The sequence below is a fragment of the Acinonyx jubatus genome, chromosome C1 (assembly GCF_027475565.1).
Source record: "Acinonyx jubatus isolate Ajub_Pintada_27869175 chromosome C1, VMU_Ajub_asm_v1.0, whole genome shotgun sequence".
Classification (NCBI taxonomy): domain Eukaryota; kingdom Metazoa; phylum Chordata; class Mammalia; order Carnivora; family Felidae; genus Acinonyx; species Acinonyx jubatus.
In genome coordinates this window covers 203,916,539-203,941,136 of record NC_069381.1, presented here as the reverse complement: position 1 = coordinate 203,941,136, position 24,598 = coordinate 203,916,539, and the positions used below count along the sequence as shown (strand labels likewise).

The 24,598-nt window shown below is 46.7% G+C and overlaps 1 protein-coding gene across 4 annotated transcripts in view; it reads left to right on the top strand.

Moving 5' to 3' along the window:
- Positions 1–22,650, top strand: part of WDFY1 (WD repeat and FYVE domain containing 1) — a 45,452-nt gene extending 22,802 nt beyond the window's left edge. For 3 of the 4 annotated variants that reach the window (XM_027049365.2, XM_053215861.1, XM_053215862.1), the window contains 9 exons: positions 4,078–4,132; positions 5,741–5,891; positions 7,526–7,638; positions 9,404–9,530; positions 10,521–10,626; positions 15,638–15,739; positions 17,220–17,350; positions 18,412–18,520; positions 19,328–19,572. In XM_027049365.2, coding sequence (XP_026905166.1) covers positions 4,078–4,132; positions 5,741–5,891; positions 7,526–7,638; positions 9,404–9,530; positions 10,521–10,626; positions 15,638–15,739; positions 17,220–17,350; positions 18,412–18,520; positions 19,328–19,387 — 954 coding nt within the window. In that variant the 3' untranslated portion in view covers positions 19,388–19,572. Of the gene's footprint in view, positions 1–4,077; positions 4,133–5,740; positions 5,892–7,525; positions 7,639–9,403; positions 9,531–10,520; positions 10,627–15,637; positions 15,740–17,219; positions 17,351–18,411; positions 18,521–19,327 lie in introns of all 4 variants that reach the window. The other variant, XM_027049356.2, reaches the window with a different exon arrangement.
- Positions 22,651–24,598: the final 1,948 nt, after the last annotated feature.

Here is a 24,598-nt window from a genome sequence, read left to right as displayed (position 1 = left end):
TATACAACCATTAACCTTCTCTAATTCCAGAACATTCTCACCACCCCCACCAAAGAAACCCGTACCCATTAGCAGTCACTCCCACGCCTCCTTCTCCCCGCTCCTGGTAATCACAAATCTGCTTTCCAAGTGCAGAGATTTGCCTGTTTTAGACATTTTATGTGAACAGTCACATAGGATGCGTTGCCTTTCGTGTCTGGCTTCTTTCACTCAGCATGTTTCCAAGGTTCATCTGTGTTGCGGTTTGAATTAGCGCCTCATTCCTTTTATGGTGGAATGGGATTCTGTCACGTGGGCATAGCAGCCCTTCACGAGCCTTTGTGTTTCTTCTGCAAGGCTGGCGGTCGTGTCCCCCTTCCGTTGCTGGATTTAGTGGTTGGAGTCCTCGCTGTTTCTTCCTGGCTCCAGCTGAATGGGTGTCCATTTCCTTGATCTTTTCAAAGAACCAGTTTTGGTTTCAGTGTTTTTTTTTTTTGTTTTTCTTTTGTTTTTCCTATTGTCCGCTTATTTATTTCAACTCTAATTTTATTATTTTCTTCCTTCTGTTTGCTCTGGGTTTAGCTTGCTGGATTGATGTTTTTGACACCACCTTGGAGCAAGTGAGAACATCCACGATTTCATCCTTGGGTGTGATAACAATATGCTCAGCACCAGGGAGGGGCTGGGGGGCGATGGGAGAAGCAGTCTGAGGCCGGGTCGTGTCAGGCCTGGTGGGTCTGGATAAAGTTTTAAGTTTTGTTGTAGACTCTGTGGGAAGCTCTATGGGGCTTTCAGCAGGCAAGTGACAGGATATCATTTATGCGCTCAAATGATCCCTGTGGCTGCTTGGTGGAGAATGGATCAGTTTGGGGGGGCAGCAGGAAGGGAAGCTGGACGGTCAAGCTGTGACCCTGGGAGAGAGGACGCTGACGGGGACAGTGGACAGAAGTGGGTGGATTTGAGGTGCGTCTGGGAAAGGTTGGTTGTGGCGAGGGGAAGAAGAGGAGGAGGCTGGTGATAGCCAGGTTTCTGGCTCAAGTCACTGGGTACACAGTGGTATCATTTACTGGGAAGACAAAGGCTTGGGGGCGTGTGAGGAGGGGACATTTGGAGGGAGAGAGGACAACGAGGAACCCAGCCGTACAGTCGAGAGACCAGGGGGATAAGCAGTGGCCGCCCATGCGAAGTTAGCATCAGATATGCAAGCCTGGAGCCCATTGGGAGCCTCGGCTGTAGTCCTCAGCATCGAGGGTGGTTTTTTTTCAGCTGTAAGAATGGCTGTGTTCACCTGGGGAGAGAATGAGCAGAAGGTAGGGAGAGATCGAAGAAAGAGGTGAGCCATTCCAGAGCAGTGGGGAGCAGGTTTAAGAAGCCAGGGGGCTACGTACAAGGCTTGTCTTGAATGGCTGCAAGATGAGGAAGTCTCTGCCCCACCCCCCGCCCCCGAATATTAAAAGTTTTAAATAGTGGCCTTCACTGGGTTCAGTCACGTATACTGTCCAGATGGTCCCAACAGCACGTCGCCATCAAGGCTGTGTCCTTGGGACAGCCTCTGGGAACAGGGGAGGCCAAGTGACACACACTTACCAGAGACCAGGGAAAAGGGTGAGGGGCCTCTGACTGCTGATTGCCAGGGCCCCAGTTCACGGGCCAGCTGGTGGTCATGTCCTCTCCGTGACCTCTCTCGACAGCGAACCTCAGGGTCAAGTACATTAGGCAATCACTGCACGAAGGGGAGCCATTGAAGAGCAGTAAGCCAGGGAGCATAGACTCATCAGGTTTCTATTTTTGTGAGCTTAGCGTGCCTGTATGTGGAGTTCGGGGGGACAAGGCTGAAACTGAGGTGGCCCAGCTAAGAGGCTACTTCAGGACCCCGACATGAGACTGCGAAACACTGGGGGTAGTGCTGGAGAAGAGGTGATGGCTTCAAGAACTGTCTGGGCAGCAGGCTTGATGTCTGGTGGGATGTGGGTGCTTAACAGAGAGCTGTGTGAAAATGGCTTCCAGGTTTTTAGCCAGGATGGTGGTGGTGAGCGGTCAGCTGCCCTCTAAGAAAAGATGCTGATACAGAGGGGAAGTTGATGAGGTCCGTTTTGAAGTTGGGTCCGTGGGCCTGAACCTCAAGGGTTTGGTCTGGAATTGGGAGTTCTCTGAATATAGGTGTCAGCGGAAACTGCTAATAGTGGCCGGGCGGCTCCAACTGGGGATAGCAGGTGGATTGAGCAGAGCCGAGGGCCAAGGTCACATTCCCTGGGAATAGCAGGAAGGAAATCAGAGGGCTCGGAGCCCATGGGGGAGACGGGGGCAGAATGGGCAGAGCTGGAGGACAGCCAGCGAGGACGCTGTGGCCGTGGAAGCCAGAGGGGCAGGGAAATTCACATGGGGGTGAGTAACTGTCAGGTGCAGCAGAGAGAGGATGAGGTCAGGCCTGGAAGATGACCCTGGGGACATCCCAGGAAGGGAAAGCCCTTTCTCTGTAGTGGTGGCAGTGCCGTGAGGGCGGTGGGTGGAAGAATGACCAGGAGAGAGCAGCTGGAGGGCCCAAGGGCAGCCAGTGTGGGCTGATCTCAGAGAAGGGGCCGAAGAAAGTCGGAGGATTGTTGAAAACAGTTTTGTTGGTTTTTTGCTTGTTTTGGTTTTGAAACGAAAAGATAAGAGGCCTCGAGTGTGTGGAAGAGCCAGGGAGGAAGAAGCCGGTGGAAAGGACAGACCCCCTGCCCAAGCAGTTCACTCAGCGGCAGGCAGGGTCAGGCTTGCTCAGCTCCTTGCCCGTCAGTCTGGGGCTGTGGTGAATGCCTCACGGAGCCGTAAATGCAAATGTTCTCGTTTCTGTCCTGAAAATTTTATAGGAATACCGTGGCAATGGGCATGCACGTGTGTAACCAGAAGCCACGAAGCACAAATAATTTCTCCAGTGGTGGCAGTGGTTGCACATTGATTTCTCCAGGGACCCTTCTTGTGGCTCCCCGTTCAGGGGTAGATTATAGAACAGCACAGAAAAAACACACAACTCTTCAGTGCAAAGGGGCAATGTGAATCCGGTTTACTGTTCATTAGCACATGATCTGTTGATTTTCCACCCAATACAGATGAGTATATATACAGTGATATATACTAGTACATTTATACTGGGCATATATACTGTATATTATATATATTATCTTACATCTGAGGATATATAATATATATTATAGTACATATATGAACACACACACACACACACATATGGTAGTATATACTGGTACATTTTTGTACTTTCCAATACCAAGATGGAGAGCAAGGGATCAGTATTCCTTTGTGAGTTTTTTTTTTCTTTTTGTCAACAATTCACAATGTCCATGTTACTTAGAGCCTTAGGAACTTGTCACTTAGCATCGATCAATAGAATTCATAGTGCTTTCTCTTTAGAGTTGTGTCTCCGTTTTATGCTGAAGGTGATTTTTTCATTAACTTTTACATAACTTTATACATAACTTTACATAACTTTATACATAACATACATTAACTTATACATAAAATAAAAGTATATACTTTTATTTTTTCCTACTTATAAAGTATTGCCCTGTCTATAAAAAATTAGGAAGATACAGGGTATTTTAAAAAAGCAAACCACCCACAACCTCTACACTTTTTTTTGTACGTGTTCTATATGAAATGTATGTAATTTCCCCCTTACATCGGCGAGGTACCCAATGCCGTATTTTCAGTGTAGCTGAGAACTCTGTTCATAATGGGTCTTTGTAATTTTGCTTTACGGACGTCATCTTGAGGAACGCTCAGCGTAACCAGGACTGCAAAATTAACAAGCCCTCCTCTGCAGCGGAGGGCAGAGGAATACAAAGCTCTCACTCGCAGAGGGAGAGCTGCAGAAAAATACTGTGCTGGTCCGCAGCATCTTCCGTGTTTGGTCTGCTCCCCAAAAGATTTAGTGGCTTGAGGACAAGCCCGATGAAAGCAGCAGTTCCATAGTATTCTTCTAGAGTTAATCTCGAGTCCCACCTCTGGCCACAGCTAGGTTTGGATTTTCCTTTGTTTTGAAAGTTAAGTTCCTGTTTTTAAAACCATGGCTGTTTTCTTATTGCATGTGTTTACTTTTAGGAATTTCATGTTTCTGAAGATTTTAATAAAATGAACTTTATCAAGACTTACCCAGGTAATTATGATACACACACATACTTACATATATATGCGTGTAGATAGACGCACACAAAACTAGAACACTGCCTCTTATGATCAAAATTAGGTTGCACGTGAACTTTTCAGTGGTGTTTCCCCAATTATACAGGAGGCTATTAACTCTTAGAGATATTTACCATCCTTTCCTGCTTATCACCGTTCAAAATTTTCTGTACTGTTCCATTGGGTGCATGATCAAGTTTAATTTACCCATTCTTCTATTTTGGAGCATGGGTAGTGCTTCCATTTTTTGCTAACACACACTGACCTGTATGACAGTGTATATATACGTAGGTGAGCGTATGAAACATTCACATGCACACACACACACACACACACACACAGGTATGTGTGCGTGTGTGTGTGTGTGTGTGTGTGTCTTGACTATTATTCTGACGCTAATCCCCTAGCCCTGGGTTACTTCTATTTAAGACAAATGCCTAAAAATGGAGTAGCTGGCTCAAACAGGTTTTTTAATGCTCTAGATTTCTTTTACAAACTTCTTCCCAGCAATAGTGTGAATTTTTACAATCCCACGAGTAGCTGAAAGTATCTGTTCATCAAGTCTGTACGACATTGCTCTTACAAATGTTTTTTGCCAGTTTGATAGTCAGAAAGTTCTCAATTTAAAAGTTACTTAAGCTTTATTTAGTGTTGATCATTTGTGATCTTTTATGAATGTTGATGATTTTGCCCATATGCTCATAGAGTTGTAGTGTTTTTGAATTAATGTATGAGAAAGAGTCCCTCAATTCTTTTGAAGCAGCCTGTACAGCTGAGAGCAAGGTCAAACAGGTTCTCTGTCCAGCCTCTAACTTCATTCATCAGACTGGGCATTTATTAAACACCTGCTGCATGCCAGGTCCTATACTAGATGAAGTAGACTAGACAGGTATACTGCCCTAGTGTGGCTTGCAATCAACCTGGAAACGAAAGTATTTGACAGGTCACATGATAGAATGCCTTCCTTTTTCTCAGCTGTTATTTTGGAATACAGAACTCCACAAACACTTTGTCTTTATAAATAACAAAAAGTTTCAGACAAACAGAAAATATTCCAGAATCAAAATGCTTGCACTACTTTTTAATTTCAGAAAATTGAACTTCTCCTGCTCACAATGTCAGTGTTTTCTAAAAGGTCAAAGTACTAAAGTGATAGACTATAAAAAAAACACTGTTCCTTTAAGAAAAGACTACCGCATTCCATATGGGACTGATAATTAATAGCAAAGGAAAAATGTTTGTTCTCTCGAGTACAGCCAAAAAAAAAAAAAAAAAAAGTCTGTTCTTTGATCTGTTGTTGGAATCCCTCTTGAGCATCAGTCTTCAGTGAGCTGTGCTTCCCATCGTCCACCCAAGTAGGGACACAGGGCAGCTGGGCCACGGAAAGCAAGCGTGTGGTGCTGAGCTGGGGCTGGGAAAGTCATCTGAAAGCTGGCTCACGGAGCCCGGGCGTTTCCGTGGTAGGGTAATTGAGACCGTGAGCCCCCAGGCCAGCCGGCTCGAGAAGGCGCGCGCCTCCGTTCAGATTCGGAAGGTCACGTTTCTTCGTGAAGGGCGCAGACTTCCCTTTGTGTTCCCGCAGCTCATCAGAACCGAGTGTCTGCGATTATCTTCAGCGTGGCTGCCGAGTGGGTGATCAGCACCGGCCACGACAAGTGCGTCAGCTGGATGTGCACCCGCAGCGGGAACATGCTCGGGAGGCACTTCTTCACTTCCTGGGCGTCGTGTTTACAGTATCCTTCAGCGGGCGGGCCCTTCCCCTGCCCGGCGCCTCCTTGTCGCGGCAGTTCGTTTCGAATCTGATCGTGAATTGGCGGTTGAGATCCAGAGAGATTGAGCGATTCCTGCGTACTTCGCATAAAATCCAAGAAGTTCTGTGTCCGTGTTTCTTTGGTATAGAGTTGGTTGGTTTACTAAAAATCATGATCAGATGAATTGCCATTCTCTGCCGGGAAGTACTGTCTGTTTTTAATACAAAACCTTGGAAACCTAAACCTCCTTAATCAACCCCCCTCACCCCCTCATTCCTTTGCATTTCAAGGTGAGAATAAAGACCTTTTTGTTGAATAAAGAAAAACGAAAAGGGGGTTGATCTTTTACTCGATCATTTGCAGACCCTGAAAGAATATAAATAAGGATTTGTGACCCTGGAGTTCATAAATGGACTTAAGGGAGTTTTATAGTTGGTCGGCGTGTATGTGGAGGGGGTTCATAATCCATTTAATATTCTCAGAGATGCCTTAGGGTCCTCAGAACGCTAACAAATTGCTGCTTTCACAGTTTTCTACTACTGTCTGGAACTTGTTTCCTGTAGAATTTGCCCTTACAGGCGACCCGTGGCAGCGGTGTATCTCAGGGACGCTGCGCTCGAGGCTGTCAACAGGCAAATACCCCAGAGTAGTTCCTTTTCCAGAGTTGGCTGTCTGGCGCGGTAAATCCCTTTTTTCCACGGAAAGCCTTTATGAAAAATGTTTGCTACAAATGAATGCACAGCATGAGGTCTTTAAAATAAGCATTCAAAGCAGTCCCATACATTTGAGATTCAGATAAGGGAAAAATACTTTGATTCGTCCTGTGCTAAGGAAGCGTTTCTGTCATGGGTAGGCTTCTCATATGGATTGTGAGAAAATGGTGCAGAAGCACAAAGGCACAGCCCAGGCTGTGCTGTTCTTCTTGACCTGTGTTTTGGCACTGAAGCAATGGGCAGCCTGATGTGTTTTAAACTGCTGCTCGGCCACCGGTTTCTATGGCCATTAAGTGACCGAGAAAGTAGTGAGTTGCTGTCAATGGTTCGTGTATTTTTGAAATTTAAATTTACTACTGTTCAAATAACTGCATTTTGGATGATTAAAACTCTCCACGGCGAATTAAAATGAATCATCCTCGGCACTTCAAGCTGTCTCATCCAGGCCAAAAGAAAGATGGGTTCGTGTCCGTATTTGCTACGAGTTTTACGTTATTTCCAGAGATATTTCATAAATAGCCATTTTGTTCCAGTTCTTTCTTGCTGTTTTCATTATTGAGTGTTTTCCTTTTTGTACTTAATTACAGTTTGATTATGACTACTTGTTTTCATGTCTGTCTTCTCTGTCAGCTCTTATCTTTTTTTTTTTCAATACCCTAGAGTATTGGCTGGAATAGTAACAGGTACTCAGTGAATTCTTGTCAAATGAATATTAATTTTCCCAAGAATTCCGCCTTGAAAAGCCTTTTTTTTTTTTTTTTTAATATGTGTTGCCCGAATTTCAGTTGGGTATTTCTTTGTCTCGTAGTTTTAGGCTTGTGCTTACTTCCTTAAAGGGCACATTGTTCAATTTTACAACTTTCGGATGGATTGTGTTATATATCCTTGACTGCTTCTCCACAGATATGATTATGATACTCAGTATGCTTTTGTTGGCGATTACTCCGGGCAGATCACCCTGCTGAAGCTTGAACAGAACTCCTGTTCAGTTATTACAACCCTCAAAGGCCATGAAGGTAGGCTGTGTGATCACCCACGGGTTCTTCACCTAATCTGGGCATCCGGATTTAGTTCTCGGCGCTGGGGCTTCATGAATGATCAGCTCCTATGACCTGTCGGTTCCGGTTTGATTAGCCAGATGTGGGATATAGATCTAAAAGAGTGAAGGCTAACTGTAAGTAGGCTCTTGGGCTGGGTTCCGTGTCGTCAAAACCTTGTCCAGATGGTTCATGTGGATAATACTGTCTATTTTGTTTGTCTTTTTAAATTATTTTCAGAAGATCTTTTAAAATTCTTATAAATGGTAAGACCTTTGGAAGAATGTTGGTTTTTTTTGGTTTTTTTTTTTTTAATTTGTCAGTTTCTAGGACACTGAACAAGAGCTGGGAGACAATACAATTAGGAGAGATGTCTGGGCTGTTCTGCTTCTGCTTGGTTAGCGACGGAGGGGAAAGAATGGGTGGGATTTTATCATTTCTACAGTGCGGTGAGTTGGTCAGGCTCTAGGAAGAGTTCTAAAAGTCACTTGGCCATTTTGGGTAACAAATTAGACACTCGAGCACTGTCTGGTTTCGATGGAAGGATGGGGGATCTGTTGAAAGAACTAATGATGAACTTACTTATGAAAATAGTGTTTTAGGTATCCTACGTTAAATACACTCTATACTCTGTGCTTTCTAGCAAATCTATTTGAGTGAAACCGAGTCTGTCAGATCGGGGATCTTGTAGAGCAAAGGGGGGTAAGTAAGTTAGAACGTATTCGGGCAGGAAGGCACAGCCCCTAAGGAAACCACTTGTGTTTATGACTAATGGTCTCATGATCCCCAGGCTCCTGAGTGTTCTCTGGGTTGCTAAGGACAGACGGGGTTCTGGGGACTGCTTAGTAGCGTTTATAGCGAAGGACCATGTTTATCTGCTGTCAGGCCTCCAGTGAAGTGTACAGGGCACAGCATTAAATAGGGTCAGGAGTTATGCACAATTGTTCCCTGAAGCCAGTTTTGCAGAACGCTTCTTTTTTTCCCTTATGCTAAGTCTCTGTGAGAAACTAGTTTCCGTTGTTTGCTTTTGAATGGGACTTCATCGGTTTTCTCTATACCTGCCAGAAGCGTTAACTTGGGTGACTGGCTCGGTTTTGTTAAGTTTGTTGACAACTTTTTCTAGGCAAGCAGTAATCAATAGAACCACCGAGAGAGAGATCTGTTGAAAGAGAAAACTGTGGAAAGATTTCTCAAGGGTATCAAATTTGTTAAGTTTAGCCAATATAGAAGGCATAATTGTATGCAGACCATTTTGTTTTCTGAGACCCTTAACTTAATTTCCTTACACATATGCATCTTGAGGTGAAACACCTGCAAGGCCCCGGCAACCTGGAATAATCTAGACATTTATCTTCCCTAAGTTGACCACAGTGATCTTCACTGTCTCTTCTCATTGAATATTGTCCGCTTTTATTTTTTCCTCTCAAAAGCTTTTCCTGAACTAACCCTTCATAAATATGTATCTTTTTTTTTTTTTTTTTTTTGGTACAGAACGAAGAAAAATTCCTTAAACATCTTTGTGTTCAAAGTAGTTTGATGTACAACTGCAGATCACTGTCTTGTAACTCTGGGTGATAGGTGTGCCGTGTCTTCTCTGTGACTCGTGATAAAGTGTTGAAGGCCCTTTCGCACAACAAAGATACGGTTTTACTCAGGGGCTCAGCGGGGCCTAGTTCGGTCTGGCTGTTGAACGTGTATGCGCAGGGGCAGGGCTGTACTTCACCTCTCCTCTTTCTCACCGTAGGTAGCATCGCCTGCCTCTGGTGGGACCCTATCCAGCGGTTACTCTTCTCGGGAGCCTCTGACAACAGCATCATCATGTGGGACATCGGAGGAAGGAAAGGCCGCACACTGCTGCTGCAGGGCCACCAGTGCGTGACTGTTGGTGGGGGTGGGGAAAGAATCTGAGTGTGGGGGAGGCGGGGCAGTATTAGTATTCTGATACTCTGTTTTCCAAACTCCCATCTGTGAAGGCAGCCATATGCTGGGGCTCACTCTGTCCACTTTTAACTTGGACTGCTTTTCTGTTAGCCCTGCGTGTCTGGTGTTATAGACGCCACCTCCCCCTCCCCCCCCAAAAAAAAGCCCAGAGTCTTCTTCCTTCTTTGTCCAAAGAGCACTTGCCACCTGTCTGTCCCAAGGAGTCACCCTCTTGAAATATCTGCTTAGGGCACAGGTGGGTTAAGGACTGCGAGTGAGAACTTTGGCCGGGGAAGCTTGCACAGAATGCCATGCTAAGCCAGTCTGGAACTGGATGCCTAACCGGTTTGGTTATTCTGAAAAGTAATGTGCGGGTGTGGTTTGACACAGGCCCCGTCACCTGAGCCATGATGTCGCATTACTCAGGTTCTTGCCTTCTAGTGTTCAGAGGAAGAGGACATTGGCCTTTCCTTTCCTCGCTCTTGGGTAGGCTGTTGCTGTCTACTGTAAGCAGAGTCAGGTTGCAAAGTAGCCGAGGAACGATCCTTCACACAAGTCTGTAGGTCAGGAGATTGTTTCCGGGTTGTGTTCCAGTAAGGGTGTCACCCCTCCTTGCTCTTCGTTATGAACAAGTAGGTGAATCTTGCGCCCCCGAAAAGGAATGGACCACAGGGATTGGCCCAGAGGACTGTAGCCATCATCTTCTCTGTGGCCTGCGATGCTGAATGACTGATTTGAAAGTAGTGTTTCTTTCGTGGAAACTCTGGTGCCGTATAGTAAGTTACAGAGTCATTACACATCATCTGACTAAAGTGTATGCCAGAGGCCACATTACCGTACCTGAAAGTGGCAAAATGCCGGTTGCTGGTTCCAACAAGGGGCGAGATTTGAGCCTGTGTTTTTCCACGTCGAGACAAGTGACCGATGTGTGTTGTTTGCAGTGACAGGGTGCAGTCCCTGTGTTACCTTCAGCTCACAAGGCAGCTCGTCTCCTGTTCGTCGGATGGCGGAATCGCAGTGTGGAACATGGACGTTAGCAGAGAGGAGGTAAGGGAACGAGCAAGACGAGGCTGATGTGGAGGGGCCCCCCCCGCCACAACCTGGTTTCTTGGGTTCCCACCCTGCCAGCTGTCAGTGCCGACTAGCACAGCCCCGCTCTGTGCCCTCGTGCTCGTTGGTTGTCGCCTGACGGGCTCCCGCGTGTCACTTTGCACTGCTCCCCTGCCCGTTAGAGGGTTTCCACGGCGACCAGCGCTGCCCGCAGACTGCACGAAGGCTATTTTCAGCCTGGAGACGGTCCCCAGTGCCGCTGGGCGCGAAGTGGGCCCCACAGCATCCCTGTCAGTGGATGCTGGGAGAGGGATGCAGCAAGGTGCTTGCCGTCTCCCTGGGAAGTATGTCACTGTTCTCTGCTTTTATTTTCTACCGGGTGGTGTCCACGTAGTGTTGTTTTCAGCAGACCTGAGTTCTGATTGGTTTGCGCGGCTAACGAGTTGTGGGGCCTCGTTTAGAGGAGTGTCGTCGTTTCTCTGTTCACTCTTCCATGAAGTAGAGTCATCCGATGACACCTTCTAAAGCCGCTTCTGGTTCTTTAGACGGATACTCTGATTGTCTAAACAAACTGGCTGTCCTTTTTTTTTTTTAATCGAGAAATAGTCAGTGTATATCATTGTATTAGCTTCAGGGGTACAGTGTAGTGATTCGGCATTCGCACATATCGGGAACGATCACCGCACTGAGTCCGGTTATCATCCGCCACCGCAGTTGCAAATCTTTGTTTCTTGTGATGAGAACTTTTACGAGGCACCCTGTCAGTGACTTCGAAGTACCCAGCGCGGTTTCAGCCTCCTGGCTGTACCTCACGCCCCCAGGACTTGCTTCTTTGACAACCTGGAAGTTGGTACCTTTTGCCCCCCGTCACCCGTCACACCCTCCCTCCACCACCTCCTCTGGCAACCGCCAGTCTGTCCTCTCACCTGTGGGCAACTCTGTCTTTTTTTTCTATTTTAAACAATGCTGCAGTGAGCATTCATGACCTCGTCATTGTATGATTGTTCAGCTATTTCGTTCAGACAAATTTCTGAAAGTAGACCCTGCGGGACAGGAGATGTGTACGTTCTTAATGCTTTTTATGGATGTTGTCAGATGACTTCCAGGCAGGATTTCCATTCTCACGTCTGCCAGCGTGGGTATTACCTGTCTTTTCCAACCTGTGATGTAGGTAGCAGAAGAGCTGACTTTTTGTTGACTCAAAAGAGAAGATTTTAGAGTTGAGGGACCGAGGACTCCGTTTCAACTTCAGAAACATCTACTGAGCCCCTCAAGGGTGGCTCTGATGCCTGGAAACGAGGGCTTGCCGCTCCTGCATGGCACTGCCTACTGCGTGGTGTGAGGTCACGTGGTTTGCTCAGGGCGCTGTCCTGGATCCGGCGCGGAGGCCCGCGTGCTGGGCCCCATTGGTTGGGATGCCACCGTCCCACCAGATCCTGCGCATGACTTGTACCACACGTGCCACAGAAGACGTAATCCGGGGGGTTCGGTTTATTAAAAAAACAGTCACAACGTGACTCATTTCCAGACTTTACGGCTACCATGCTCTCGATGTCTTCTTGCCTGCAAGAAGCTTGTAATCTCCTGAAGGAAACAGACTATCCCCGTAAATAATAAAACGAAGTTCGTAATGTGAAGTAGTGATTGTCACCTTTTTTAGTAAACTTGTGAGACCAAACAGAAAATCTTAAGAGTCGGCAAAACATTTTGGTAAGGCTTAAGCTGACTTGTTATTAATTATCTATAACGTTGGCGTAATATTACATACAGTTTTCCTTGCAAAGATTTATTTTAACTGTGTTTTCCAGTAGCTGCTCTCGCAGGCATCAAGAGCGAACACCTAGCATACTGCTCAATTTCCTGGACTCTTGGCCCGTTGTATTTCAGTCTTATTCTGAGCACACAGACCGCTCGGAGTCTGTGTTCCCGGGGTCGCGTGGGAGGGCGACGCCTGGGGCCAGTGCTGCCGGAGCGTCTTCTAAGAGCTCACCCGCTTGGATTTCAGTCCACTATTCTCATCCTTGGCAAATTCTTTTAGAAAAAAGTAGTTAACAAAATAAAAGCAGGATTCCCCCCTTCAAGGGTACACGATTGTGGAGTTCATTTGTACGTCTAGGGAAAGAAAAGACATCGCCCAGGATGCTTCCTTTGTAGGCGCGTCTCTTTTCAGTCATTTGTGGAAGATTCCCCCCGATCACATGCATGCTGGCGGGTTCCACGTCGCGCTCTGCAAGCTTCTCTCTCTCTCAGTAGTTGACAGTGTTGGTGGGGAAGCAAATTGGGTCAAAAAGATGCATTGTTTTTAGTAGTGTCTCTGTCTCTGTCTCTCTCTTTTTTTTTTTTTTAAACCAGCTGAGTATAGTGCAAAGGGAAACAGCCCACAGATACAGAAGGTTCTGGCCTGGGAGTTAGGGTTTGTACAATTTATAGGTCTTCCTTAGGCAAGGGCACACAGAATTAGTCCCAGATTCTCTAGCCCCATGCTGCTTGGAATTTCTTACTGAGTCACTGGGAAATACTGATTGGGGCAGGCTGAAAGCAGATTTGCCCCCTTGCTAGCTCATAATTAGCGGGGCTCCTTTTTGGAAGTTGACCTGCAATATAAATGAGTAAGTAATAATTAGAATGAACCCACTTCAAAAGACAACCTTATTTTAAACTAGTAGATCGCAGGATGTTCAATATGGTGCACATTAGTACCATGCAGATTATTGCAACAGTTGGTAATAGCTGTGTGGGGGATTATTCTCGTTACGTCGCCCCTTTTGTGCAGCACAGGCAGATGGAACAGTATGTAAGGAAGAGCGAAACAGTGCTTGATTAGCGTTTTCTTCTGCTCTTCTCAGGAAAGAAAAAAAAATTCCCTTTAGAGAATAAGCACAGAACAGGATGGTTCCTGATAGCTTGGAGCATAGCACTGTATCCTATTAAAAGAAAGAAAGTTGCAGGTGCTTCTTACAACAAAACGCTCCAGAAAGCCTGTTTACTTCTGATTTTGTCTTTTGTGTGTCATCTGAAGTTACGGAAAGCATACCTTTCTTCCCTGGAGCCCCTCTCCCCACCCCAGCTCAGTCAAGGAGAGTTCTTTCCTAAGCCCCTAAACGGAATTGTATGTTCCTGAGGGTAAGGGCTCGGCTGGAGTGTGGCCACGCCCCAGAACCACGTGCGGAGGGCCTCACGTTCAAAGAGAGAAGACCCATTCGGGGTTGCTGTGTTGAGTTCGGCGGGCGAGCTAGGGTCTCCTAGATGGCCAGCTACGCACTAGTCCCCTACGGCCGCTTTGCCGCCAGAGCCACGGTCTCTTTGCTCGCACCGTGGGGGTGTCGCTGCTGCACGTCTCCTCGGGTTGTGTTGAAAATCAGGTGGTGTCAGGCACAAGAATTACTTGGTGCCCCGCCCGGACTCCTGGGGCACTTGGGATGCCAGGCCCCATGCACACGCTTCCCACGCGTGGACTCACACCCCTCCCCCACCACAGGAGGCGGGTGCCCCTGCTGGGATATTGGATATTGCTGCTGTCAAGACATCCTGAGCTTTCTTCCACGTGTGTGTGGTGCCGCGTGCGTCCCGGACCCGAGCCCAGGCAGCGGCACCTGCTTCCCCTCCCCACGGACAGACATCGCCATGCCGTGGGTGGCATGACCCGCCGTGTTGCCCGTTTTCTCCCTCAGGGGCCTTGTTCCCGAGCAGTGTTCCCCAGCCACCGTACCCCCGCCCCCACTTCTGTTGATCACAGAAGTGGAAGAGGTAATTCTGCAGCAAGGCCGTCTTCCTTCCCACGTGGGTGCACGTCTCTGTCACCCTTTTCTTCACCTTCCCTTCTTTCCAGTATTTCTCCGGTTATCCAGAGAAACCTGTCTTCTGTCCGAGCCCACTTCGTGCTATTTGTGGTGCTCCCCACCCCCCAGAAAGTCCTTTGCAGAAGTTATTTCTCGTGACGTATCTAAAGTAAGAAACAGGAAAGCCCAAAGTCCTGAAGCAATAGGAAGCAAAAGAAGGACGCAGAGGCACTTGTTCTTAGCCCCCAGAAGTCCCGGCTTCAATCTTGGAGGCTCTCCGTCTTACTGATGGTTTTAGAAGGGTCGGTGGGGCCGGTGCAATGCCGTGTCCGCCATTCTCCCATCATGGTCTCCTCTCACCAGGTGTATTTTTCTGGAGCGTGCACTTTCAAGATCAAGAAAGAATCATTTTTTCGCAGTCTTTGGCCTGACAGAAATTCGTGTTCTCTCCTATTTGTATCGCACATATGTAACGACAAGTGATTGAGGTTCATAAATGGCTTTTAACAGTTTCATCCTGTAATCGGGTACAATCTAATGGTTTGTCTAGAGCAGTACTTTCTAAGTTCTGGTTCAAGTGACATCAAGACTGTTAATCATCCTGTTTTAATAAAAATTCATTGGGGACCTGCTCTGGGACAGGCTGTCCATACATCAGGACGAGTAAGAGCAGTGAGTGACAGGCTCGTGGGGAGAAACGAGACGTGCATATAGGATTACAGTCCAGAGAGCACGGTGCTGGGGCGGAGGTGTGCCGACGGTGCGTGTGCCCGCGGGAGGGTAGCCGCTCACGGGAGCCCGAGGGGCCGGCAGGCAAATCTGCCTGACAGGAGCTGCCCCCGGAAGATGTGACCCCACAAGACTTCCCAGGTGGTCATCCCCCAGATTCTGCAAGACGTGGGTTTTCACTCAGTGGGATTTCGATATTCAGCAACTCTGGCACAGAAATCTACGAAGACATCCCTTAGGAGTTCCCAGTGAAAACTGAATTACCCCTTCCTGTCTACAGATTGAAAACCGGACAGTCCTGTAAACATTGCCAAGATGATAAAGATTACTGAACGCAGGTAGTATTGAATATGGCAACCGCTATGATGTACTGAGGAATTTTTTTTAAATTCCTTGTTGGCCAGCACCAACAAGGTCTAGAACTGTTGTATCAGTAACCTGAGAAATCCTAGTCAACATGGAGATGCTCTAATGGTGGCTTTGACTTTCTCCTCCCCCAGGCTCCTCAGTGGTTAGAGAGCGATTCTTGTCAGAAATGCGAGCAGCCCTTTTTCTGGAACATAAAACAGATGTGGGACACAAAGACACTGGGGTTGAGACAGGTGAGTTAGCCAACGTTGAGTTGTCGCTAGGTTAATCGTGCATCTTGTTATTTGTGGTATTAGTCCGTCATTTTGTTTGGAATCCTGCTTCTTCCTGGAAACGCTGCGAACCCCTGTGTTTTTGATATCACGGTCTCTGTGTAACTCACGGCGAGTGGGACCTTTCCTGGGGCCAGCTGTGCTGTCGCTTTATCCTGCGTTGGAAAATCAGGAATGCACAAGAAAACACTGAGTGCCTACTTGCAGCTACACGAGAGATCCTTCAGTCTAGGAGAATTGCTTGTTAACGTCAGCATCCCATGCGAGCCACGCACAGAATTAGAATGAAGCAGGTCATGTGACTGGAAGCCTTATGCTTCTGCGGTTTGCTAAAGACATGGGACAGTTTGGCCCTCATTGGAATACTCTGACACTAGGAATTTAAATTAGTCATAAATTGTCCCATATAAGTGTACCCGAACATTTTTACTAAACATGTTTCTGGTACTTTTTTTTTTTTGTCTAATTAAAGAAACATGTCCTGAATAGCCTATAGCTTTCAAAGATGCTCTTATCACTGAGTATTCATGTAATTCTAAAGTTCTACCAAAAAAACCATATTTCTACAGCAACCTCGAAGGTAGTGCACTAAGATTGAATATGAATTTGTGCAGGTAAGTAAAAAAGAATGCTGATTTTATTTCTTAGCACCTCTATGAGGGATTGGCCTAAAGTTTGTGTGTATTAATGAACTTTCTTTAATTTTACTTAGAAAACTACGCTGCCGCAAGGTCTAATATGAGACTGGCAGGTAACACAGGGGTGATTTTAGCACCTGGATAACATTCTGATGCTTTGAAATGGAATCTGAATTCCATCTTTGGCCTGTTTCCTACAACATGTGTCTGGTGGTAACAAGTGCGTTGTAACTGATGGGGGAGATAACCCCTCCTTCTACAGGAAACGTGAAGACATTAATTTCCATCTTATGAATGGAGACAGGAAAGGTACAGGTCACTAAACTTTTAGTAGGAAGAGAATATGTCAAAGTTAATAATAACTGGTCTGTTTTGAATGTTCTCGAGCCTTATTTCCAGAATCACAGTTTGGAAGATTAAAAGAAATAGTAAAACATATGATTATGGATATTTATTTCTTAATGAGGGCACGTTACCTTATTTCAAAGCTTTTCTCTGACTGACGTAGGAATAGATTTTGTTTTTCCTCTGAAACCTCTAGTCGTTTAAGCTCCTAAACGAACTTGAAGTTGGTTTTAGTAATGTCGTTTGTTGACATCCAGACAGATGTTATGACTGAATCGAAAGCTGTATTTGACCAATAAAGCAAGGAGATTTGGAATTCCTCGACAAGTGTCGAGATTGGCCCGTCTACCCCGCTCCCATCCCCCTCCCCCAAAGGGAAACCGGGAGCCCCGAAGCAGAAGCAAACGTTAACCTCCTCCTTTTCCTTCTCCCGGTCCCCCCCCCCCCCCCCCCCCAAGCATCACTGCAGGAAGTGCGGGCAGGCTGTCTGCGGCAAGTGCAGCAGCAAGCGCTCCAGCTACCCCGTCATGGGCTTCGAGTTCCAAGTCCGCGTGTGCGATTCCTGCTACGACTCCATCAAAGACGAGGAGTGAGTGTTCGCGTGTCTCTGTCTTACTGTGCACCTGCAAGGGGAAAGCAGCCTGAGAAATGTTCGCCCCTTCCCAGCTCCGTGAAGAGTTTCTGAGGAGGAACGTCGGCCCTCGCCCTACGACCCTAGGCAGATTTCTCCCAAACACCGTGGGAGTTGAGCAGTTGAACAGAGGGACGTTCTCGAGCCCCCGCACCACGCAGGGCGGTGCGCAGGGTCAAGGCCACGCGCGCACTGATGCGGTGGCTGAGCCGGTCCATCCCGTGCTCCAAGCTTTGCTCTCCTGTGCTTGGAAATTTAATTTTCTTCCCTTACCTTTGAATCATTTTAGAAAGTTCTAGACTGGCAAACCGTGGCAGAGCCCCAAGTTGAAAGGCGAGTGCAGCATTGCTGGGGTCAGTTCGTTCCCGAGGAGACTGAGGCTGCGGGCGCAGGGGCAGAGTGAGAGCCAGCGCCCGAGGGCTGCTCCCGGTCGCAGAGAAGCTTCGACCCCTGCAGCCTCCCTGCCAGGGTCTTACCCACAGGACAGGATCTCATGCAGTGTAGTCCCTCTGCGTTATTTAAAAAAATAATAATAAATTTTAACGTATATTCATTTTTGAGAGACGGTGACAGAGCGTGAGAGGGGGAGGGGCAAAGAGAGAGGGAGACACAGGGTCCGAAGCAGGCTCCAGGCTCCGAGCGGTCGGCACAGAGCCCCACGCGGGGCTTGAACCCACGCACCGTGAGATCCTGACCTGAGCTGAAGTCAGACGCCCAACCGAGGTGCCCCTAGTTCCTCTGCCGTTATTAAAAGTGCTTTTTTAGTGCCTAGGAATATATAAGCCTTCCCACTAAAACAATACATATCCATTATCTGGGGAGTTCTGCCAAACCTTCTATAGAACAGTCTTGCAGCTGATCGTGCCTTCTGTCATCCTTTAATTATAAACTTCACTGTAGGCACATTTTGAGGAGCAAATGTGGACCCTATCATTGTGTTTCCTTTACGTTGCTAAGAAGACTCTTTCCTTAGCTCTAGAAACAGCTGAGCTTTCAGTGGTCTCTTTTCTCTTGGTCAGTCGGACTTCTCTAGCAACTTTCCATGAAGGAAAGCATAACATTACCCACATGTCCATGGACGTTGCCAGGGGACTGATGGTGACCTGTGGGACCGACCGCATCGTAAAGGTAACCTGCCTGGTTGTCCCGACGAGCGTGTGCGTGCAGATGGCTCCGTGGTCGTGCCGTGGACGGAAGACTTCTAGTCCGTCCCATTTCTGGTCGGCCGGCTCGCCTTCCCTTTTCACAAGCAGCCATGCCACCTGCAGCCGGTTGAAAACCTTGAGTAACAAGTCACGTGTTTGTGAGTCCCCAGGCCCTTGGTGGTAGCTCCTTCCGGTGGTGTTTCCCTGTACCACATCTGTCCTCGGGGTAGCTGGTGGGGCCTGGCACCCAGTGTGGCCATCTGCCCAGGGTTCCTGCCTCGCAGCTCGTCTGCGCCTTAGCCGACCCCTGCCGCCGGTCGTCCTTCCCTTGCTGGTGGTCCTGGGATCCTGGACAGAAGGTTTCCTACTTGTAAGAAATAACCACACGTTGTTTCTTTCGATCCCTCCGTCACTAACACAGATACTAAACGCTAGCGTTTTAGACTCAGTGCCACTCTGGAGTTGTGAAATCATGACACGCTTTCTCTCTTAATTCTTCAGAATAGGGGCTTTCCCCAGTCGGCTTTTTATTAAAAATGAAAATAAACGTCTAGCAAACGTTGTGATGGAATCTTCAGGTGACAGGATAGCGCTTACAAGCTTTTTTCACATTTTAGTGAACGGTTTGTGTGCTTTTGTCACTGTAGATCTTGAGAAGGTTTTATAGCAGAAGAACGAGAGAGTGAGTTCCTTTGACCCCTTTTCCAGTTTAACAGCCGTTTGCAGCGTGAGCTCTGCTTTTGGAGCCCGTGACGAGCACTGCCTCGCTGGTGTCTTCTCTCTCTTGCAGATTTGGGACATGACACCTGTGGTGGGCTGCAGTCTGGCAACTGGGTTTTCTCCGTGTTGATCTGGGAGCCGGGCGAGGCCTGCACCTTCCCAGAGGCGCCCGTCACCAAATGCAGCCATTCCCCATGGCGCCACCGTCCCTGTCACGGGAATGGCCAGTAGCCGCCAAAACGACAAAGCAACATTTTTTGAAAAAAGAAAAACATGTCACCTGTGTTTGGGGGCACTTGTGGCACGACCTGTGGGGACGAAGTGACCTCGGTAAGGCTCCCTCGTGAACAGGGAGCTCGTGTGTGCTGAAGGAGCGACTGGGCAAATGCGAGTTTCAGAGGAAAAACTTGAACAAAAGAGCGCCAATGCTTAGAACTTTGTTAAAGCAGTTCCGGGTGCAAGCCCCCTTCCGTCAGACTCGTGGGCCCTCCACGGGCTTCGGTGGCTCTGTCGTCAGAGCAGGGAGCAGGGGGAGGAGAACATGGTCTCTCCGTCTTGAGGGGCGCAGCAGGAGCTCAAGAGCCCAGAGGGCCCCTCCTTCCTTACTGTCTGCGTGGGAGGATCCTGTGCACTTAGTTATGGACAAACTTCTGAAGGATCCCTGTTCTGGGCAGGTAGGGCCGTTATCTGCCCTCGGTGTTTGGCACATTCGTTGCTTCCTCTTCCCAGACCATATGCCACGGCCAACCTTCACGGTTGTTACTAAGCGAGCTGTAAAATTTCTAGATTAACCTGGGCAGTCCACCTTCTTCCCTTTCCCCCAGACGTGCTCTGAAGACAAAACATATTTATGGTGCTGTTAACGTGGGAGTCACATGAGCCGCCTGACTCCCTCACTAGTCAGAAACGACCAATGGAAAATGGAAAACCCCACCCAGCTACCAGCATGACTGCGAAGGGAAGCGATCGTTCTGTTCCACGGAACGGCGCAGTCCTCCGAAAAGACACATGCATTCGGTTTATAGTTCCAAGATGAGCCCCTGTGCTATTGTGGCAATTTGATATACACCGCAGAAAAGAACTCCAGAGCTTTTTAAACTGTGTTGACTCTTTGCTGTGAGGAATATCATTAATATTTCATAGAAGGGAATGGGCAACCCAGAGCAGCAATTGTTCACCAGGTCCTGCACAGTCATTCCTACCTTGTAAATCACGTTCATAACAACCAGCGAATTCTCTCGTGTCAAATGGCATTTTAAAAGTTTGTGGCCACTTAGTACCGGGATGGGGAAGAGGTGGGGAAGGGGGAGCCTGTCTTTTAATATTCCAGTATTTATTTCTTGGACTGTTTGTTTTTACAGTAGTACACGTACCTGTTCAGGTCTGTGAAAGTGAGTGGAGAGAGGCCTACTTTTCTGAAAGACAGATTTTAAAGTAGAGAGCAACAGTGTTTTTGTTAGTCTTACTGGTGGATACTGATAGAAACTACTGCGTCACTGTGTTGGGATCATATCAAGACAGCGTGGTTGTTCTGAGCGATACCATGAAGGGACTAAATCTGTTTTTTCACAACGGCTGAGAGGGACTATAATGTTTAAGGCAGGCAGTTAAACTAAGATATCTTAATGGCCACGTGATGCAAATAATAAGGAAAGGATTCTAGAATGATCTACAATGATCTGCATTAAAAATTGACTTGCCTTCAGAAATACGACTGAAGGATTTTGTTGCTCCTTATAATTTTTGTGTTATATCACCTTTAATAACATTTCTTAAGCTCTTTACAAAACATATGATACACAGCCTGGAAGAAAGCTTGAGGGGTGCGATCTTAAAGGGCAGCATTGAATGTTAGATTTCGTTCAGTTAATGGTCCAGCTCGTACAAAGGTGCTATCCTGGGGATTTCATGAAGTCCTGAAAGGAAAATAGTATATGATCTGTTTCTGGCCGTGTTAAAGAGTACTGAGCTGTGGTTCTGTTTGCCTTTAACTTCTGTCCAATGTGATTTTATCGTGTCCATGGTAGACAGCACAATATCACGCCGTAGCTTTAAGCCTTTTTTTTTTTTTTTACTGTAAAAAATTCTTAATGGAAAACCCAGTGTTCTATAGAGAATATAAGGTTGTGAGAGCACCTGCTAAGGGGTTAAGCTAATATACGCCAAGGAGGAAAGGCATATACAACAAAGAACTAGAGAGGGGTATCCAGAAAAGGAAGGAATGTTTCGATTGACTTCTGTCTCCATCAGAGCCTGTTAATCACTTTTCTTTTTAAAAACACACATGGCAGGCTTGTCTTGTCTCTACTACTTACTAGGGAGCAAATGGGGTAATATTTTTATAGAGGTGGGCAAAAATTATTTTCTCAATTCTGCTGACTTGGGCACATAAGGAAAATACCGCTAGACTTCTAGTTATTGCCTTATTTTGACTGCGTTGCTCTTAAACAGGTCATTTAAAATAGTTCTTCAAGTAACGGTTTGTGGTTTTTCCATTCCTGAATACTCATGCTAATTTCTACAAATAGGGATTAAAAAGTACAGAATGTTAGAGAAAATCCTCACGTTTAGATCTAGTTATGTATGTGATAAGGAAATGTCAATTCTTCATTCTAGATGTGTTCTAAAATTGCCCTTTTTAACGCAAATGATAGAAACACCGGCGTAGCATTAGCCGGAAACGTTATTCAGTGCCCTGTAAATCTCTGTTTACTATGTCCTGCTTCTGTCCTGCTGCCTGGAGGATGTAAACAAAAAATAGTGCTCTCGAATGCGTCACTTGGTTCTCTCCCTAAAGAATTCAGTTTGCTAGTACCTACATTTTTAAACTGTTGAAACTGGCCTGAATATGTAATAAATACCATAGTGACTCAGACCCAAGGAAATATTTTCTAAAATGAGTTTTCATTAAATTACTTTCTACTTCCGTTACTGGATCTGGTGTCTCCTAACATGTAAGGAACCAGTTACTATTCATGATAAAGCATCTGCTCATTATCAGTGTGAGGTTTAACAAATAAGTAATACATGCGGTATTTATTCGAGTGTCTATTGCTTAATTGTTAATTGTGAGCAGATTATTTGAATGCCTACTCTATTTTCTGTAGTTTACTATACAGTAACTCTTTGAGTAAATTGAGGTTTAATTGTGCAACAGATTTATATTAGAATACAATTTAAAGTGTTTTACTCTATAGCCTTTTTGACTGGGGAAGCAAAGGGCAATGTTGATTAGTACATTTTGTCTTGTACTAGCTACGTTTCTATAAGACACGGTGCCCTGTGTGTCCCAGAGAGTTAGAAAACTTTGTCCTTTGCTCCTGTTTGTGGGTTCTGTTTTTTTGTGTTATTTTTGAGAATATGCATACACAATAAAATGTTCCTTGCTTGTTACCCTGTTGCTTAATTCAGCTTTTGTAATAGTTGATCTGGACATAGGACAATAATGCTACTTGCTAGCACACCGCGCGTGCGTGCGGGGAGCTCTGCCCAGGTTACGCTCTTTGATCTGCCAACATTCCCTCAGGGCGTTACTGTCCCTGCTTTACAGATGAGGAAACCGAGAAGATCCTGTCTGTCTGTCTGACTTGAAAGCACTTGCCTTCTCCATACCGCGTGCTCTGATGTGCTAGCGTGTAATGAGTGTGTCAGGTAAGCGTTAGGGGTTAGGTATCATCATCTCTTTTGAAGTTTGTGCGGCCTTGAAGTCACATCGCTCAGCATATCTAGACTCCCTGGAGACACCGGCCTCCGTGCCCTAGTTCTCCACGTCAACAGCTCAGTTTTGCAAAGAAACAGCGTGGTTCAGACCCAAGAGAACTGATGAGTTGGTTGAGAAACCAGCAAGGCATTCATTTACTGTGTTTTTTTCAAAGCAGTATGTACCTTTATTGAATAAATAATATGTAATAAAATAATATATAATAAAAAGGAATAAACAGAAAAGGAAAATAAAAAGATAACACCAAAAAGTCTAACAAAGATTTTTTTTGAAAGCCTCTGTCCTACCACCGCCCAGAGAAAACATGGTCAACCTTATGCTGTATGTCTTTCCAGTGTTGTTGTTGTTGTTGTTTTAAGTTTATTTATCTTGAGAGCGAGAGTGCGTGCATGCGAGCAGGCGGGGGAGGGGCAGAGAGAGAGGGAGACAGAATCCCAGGCAGGCTCTAGGCCATCAGCACAGAGTCCAACACGGGGCTCGAACTCACGAACGCAAGATCGTGATCTGAGCCGAAGTCAAGAGTCCCGACCCTTCACTGACCGGCCACCCATTTTCAAGGGGCCATGCCATTTTCCCACCTGCTGTACTGTGTTACGGACAGCTTATTGTATCAAAAGCAGAGTCCCACGTTAGCCTTTTTACTTGCTGCACAGTTGGGGTGGACGGGCGCTCTGGGCCGTGGAACACGCCCCGCGACTGCGGCCTAGGTGAGGCCGCGTGACCTGCCTCAGCTGGCAAAGTGCTTGCAGAAGCATGAGAACTGCAGGTAAGCGGTTCAGCCCCCGTGGGTGGCCCACGGTGGTCGCAGAAGTCCGTGTTGACGGAGAACGTCCCGTGGAGCCATTTTATGAGGGAAAAATAAATCCTTGTTCTAGTCCACTGAGGTGGGGGGGGGCGGTGCGCGTGTGTGCAGTGGAACATCGTCCAGCCTGGGCTGCAGTATCCCCTTGTTCCATCATGCGGCTATTTTACCGATGTTTACCACGTTGAAGTTACGTTATGGATTTTTAGAATATAATTTTCATGAATACGCTATTTAAAAACTTTCAGGCACCTGGGTGGCTCCATCAGTTGAGCATCTGACTTCAGCTCAGGTCATGATCTCGTGGTTCCTGAAGGTGAGCCCTGCCTGGACTCTGTGCTGACAGCTCGGAGCCTGCTTCCTACATCCTCCCCTCCCCCTCACCCCCCGCTGGCTCACTCTCAAAAAATAAAACATTAAAAAAAAAATACTGAACTCAGCACGCTTGTATGCTCGTTTTTGCCCACTTTTGCAAGTATTTTCCCAGGATAAATGCTTAAAAGTAGGAATTACTAGGTCAAAGAAGATGCATATATATTCTTTTAAGTTCACCTATTTTGAGAGAGACAGCATGGGGGAGAGAGGCAGAAAGAGAGAGGGAAAGAGAGGGAATCCCGAGCAGGCTCCACGCTGTCAGCACAGAGCCTGACGTGGGGCTCAAACCCGCGAGACAGAAATCATGACCTGAGTGGAAACCGAGAGTTGGACACTTAACCTTGACTGAGGCACCCACGTGCCCCGAAAGAAGATGTAGATTTTAAGCTTTTTATGCTTCTTTTTTTTAAGTTTGTTTATTTTGAGAGAGAGAGAGAGAGAGG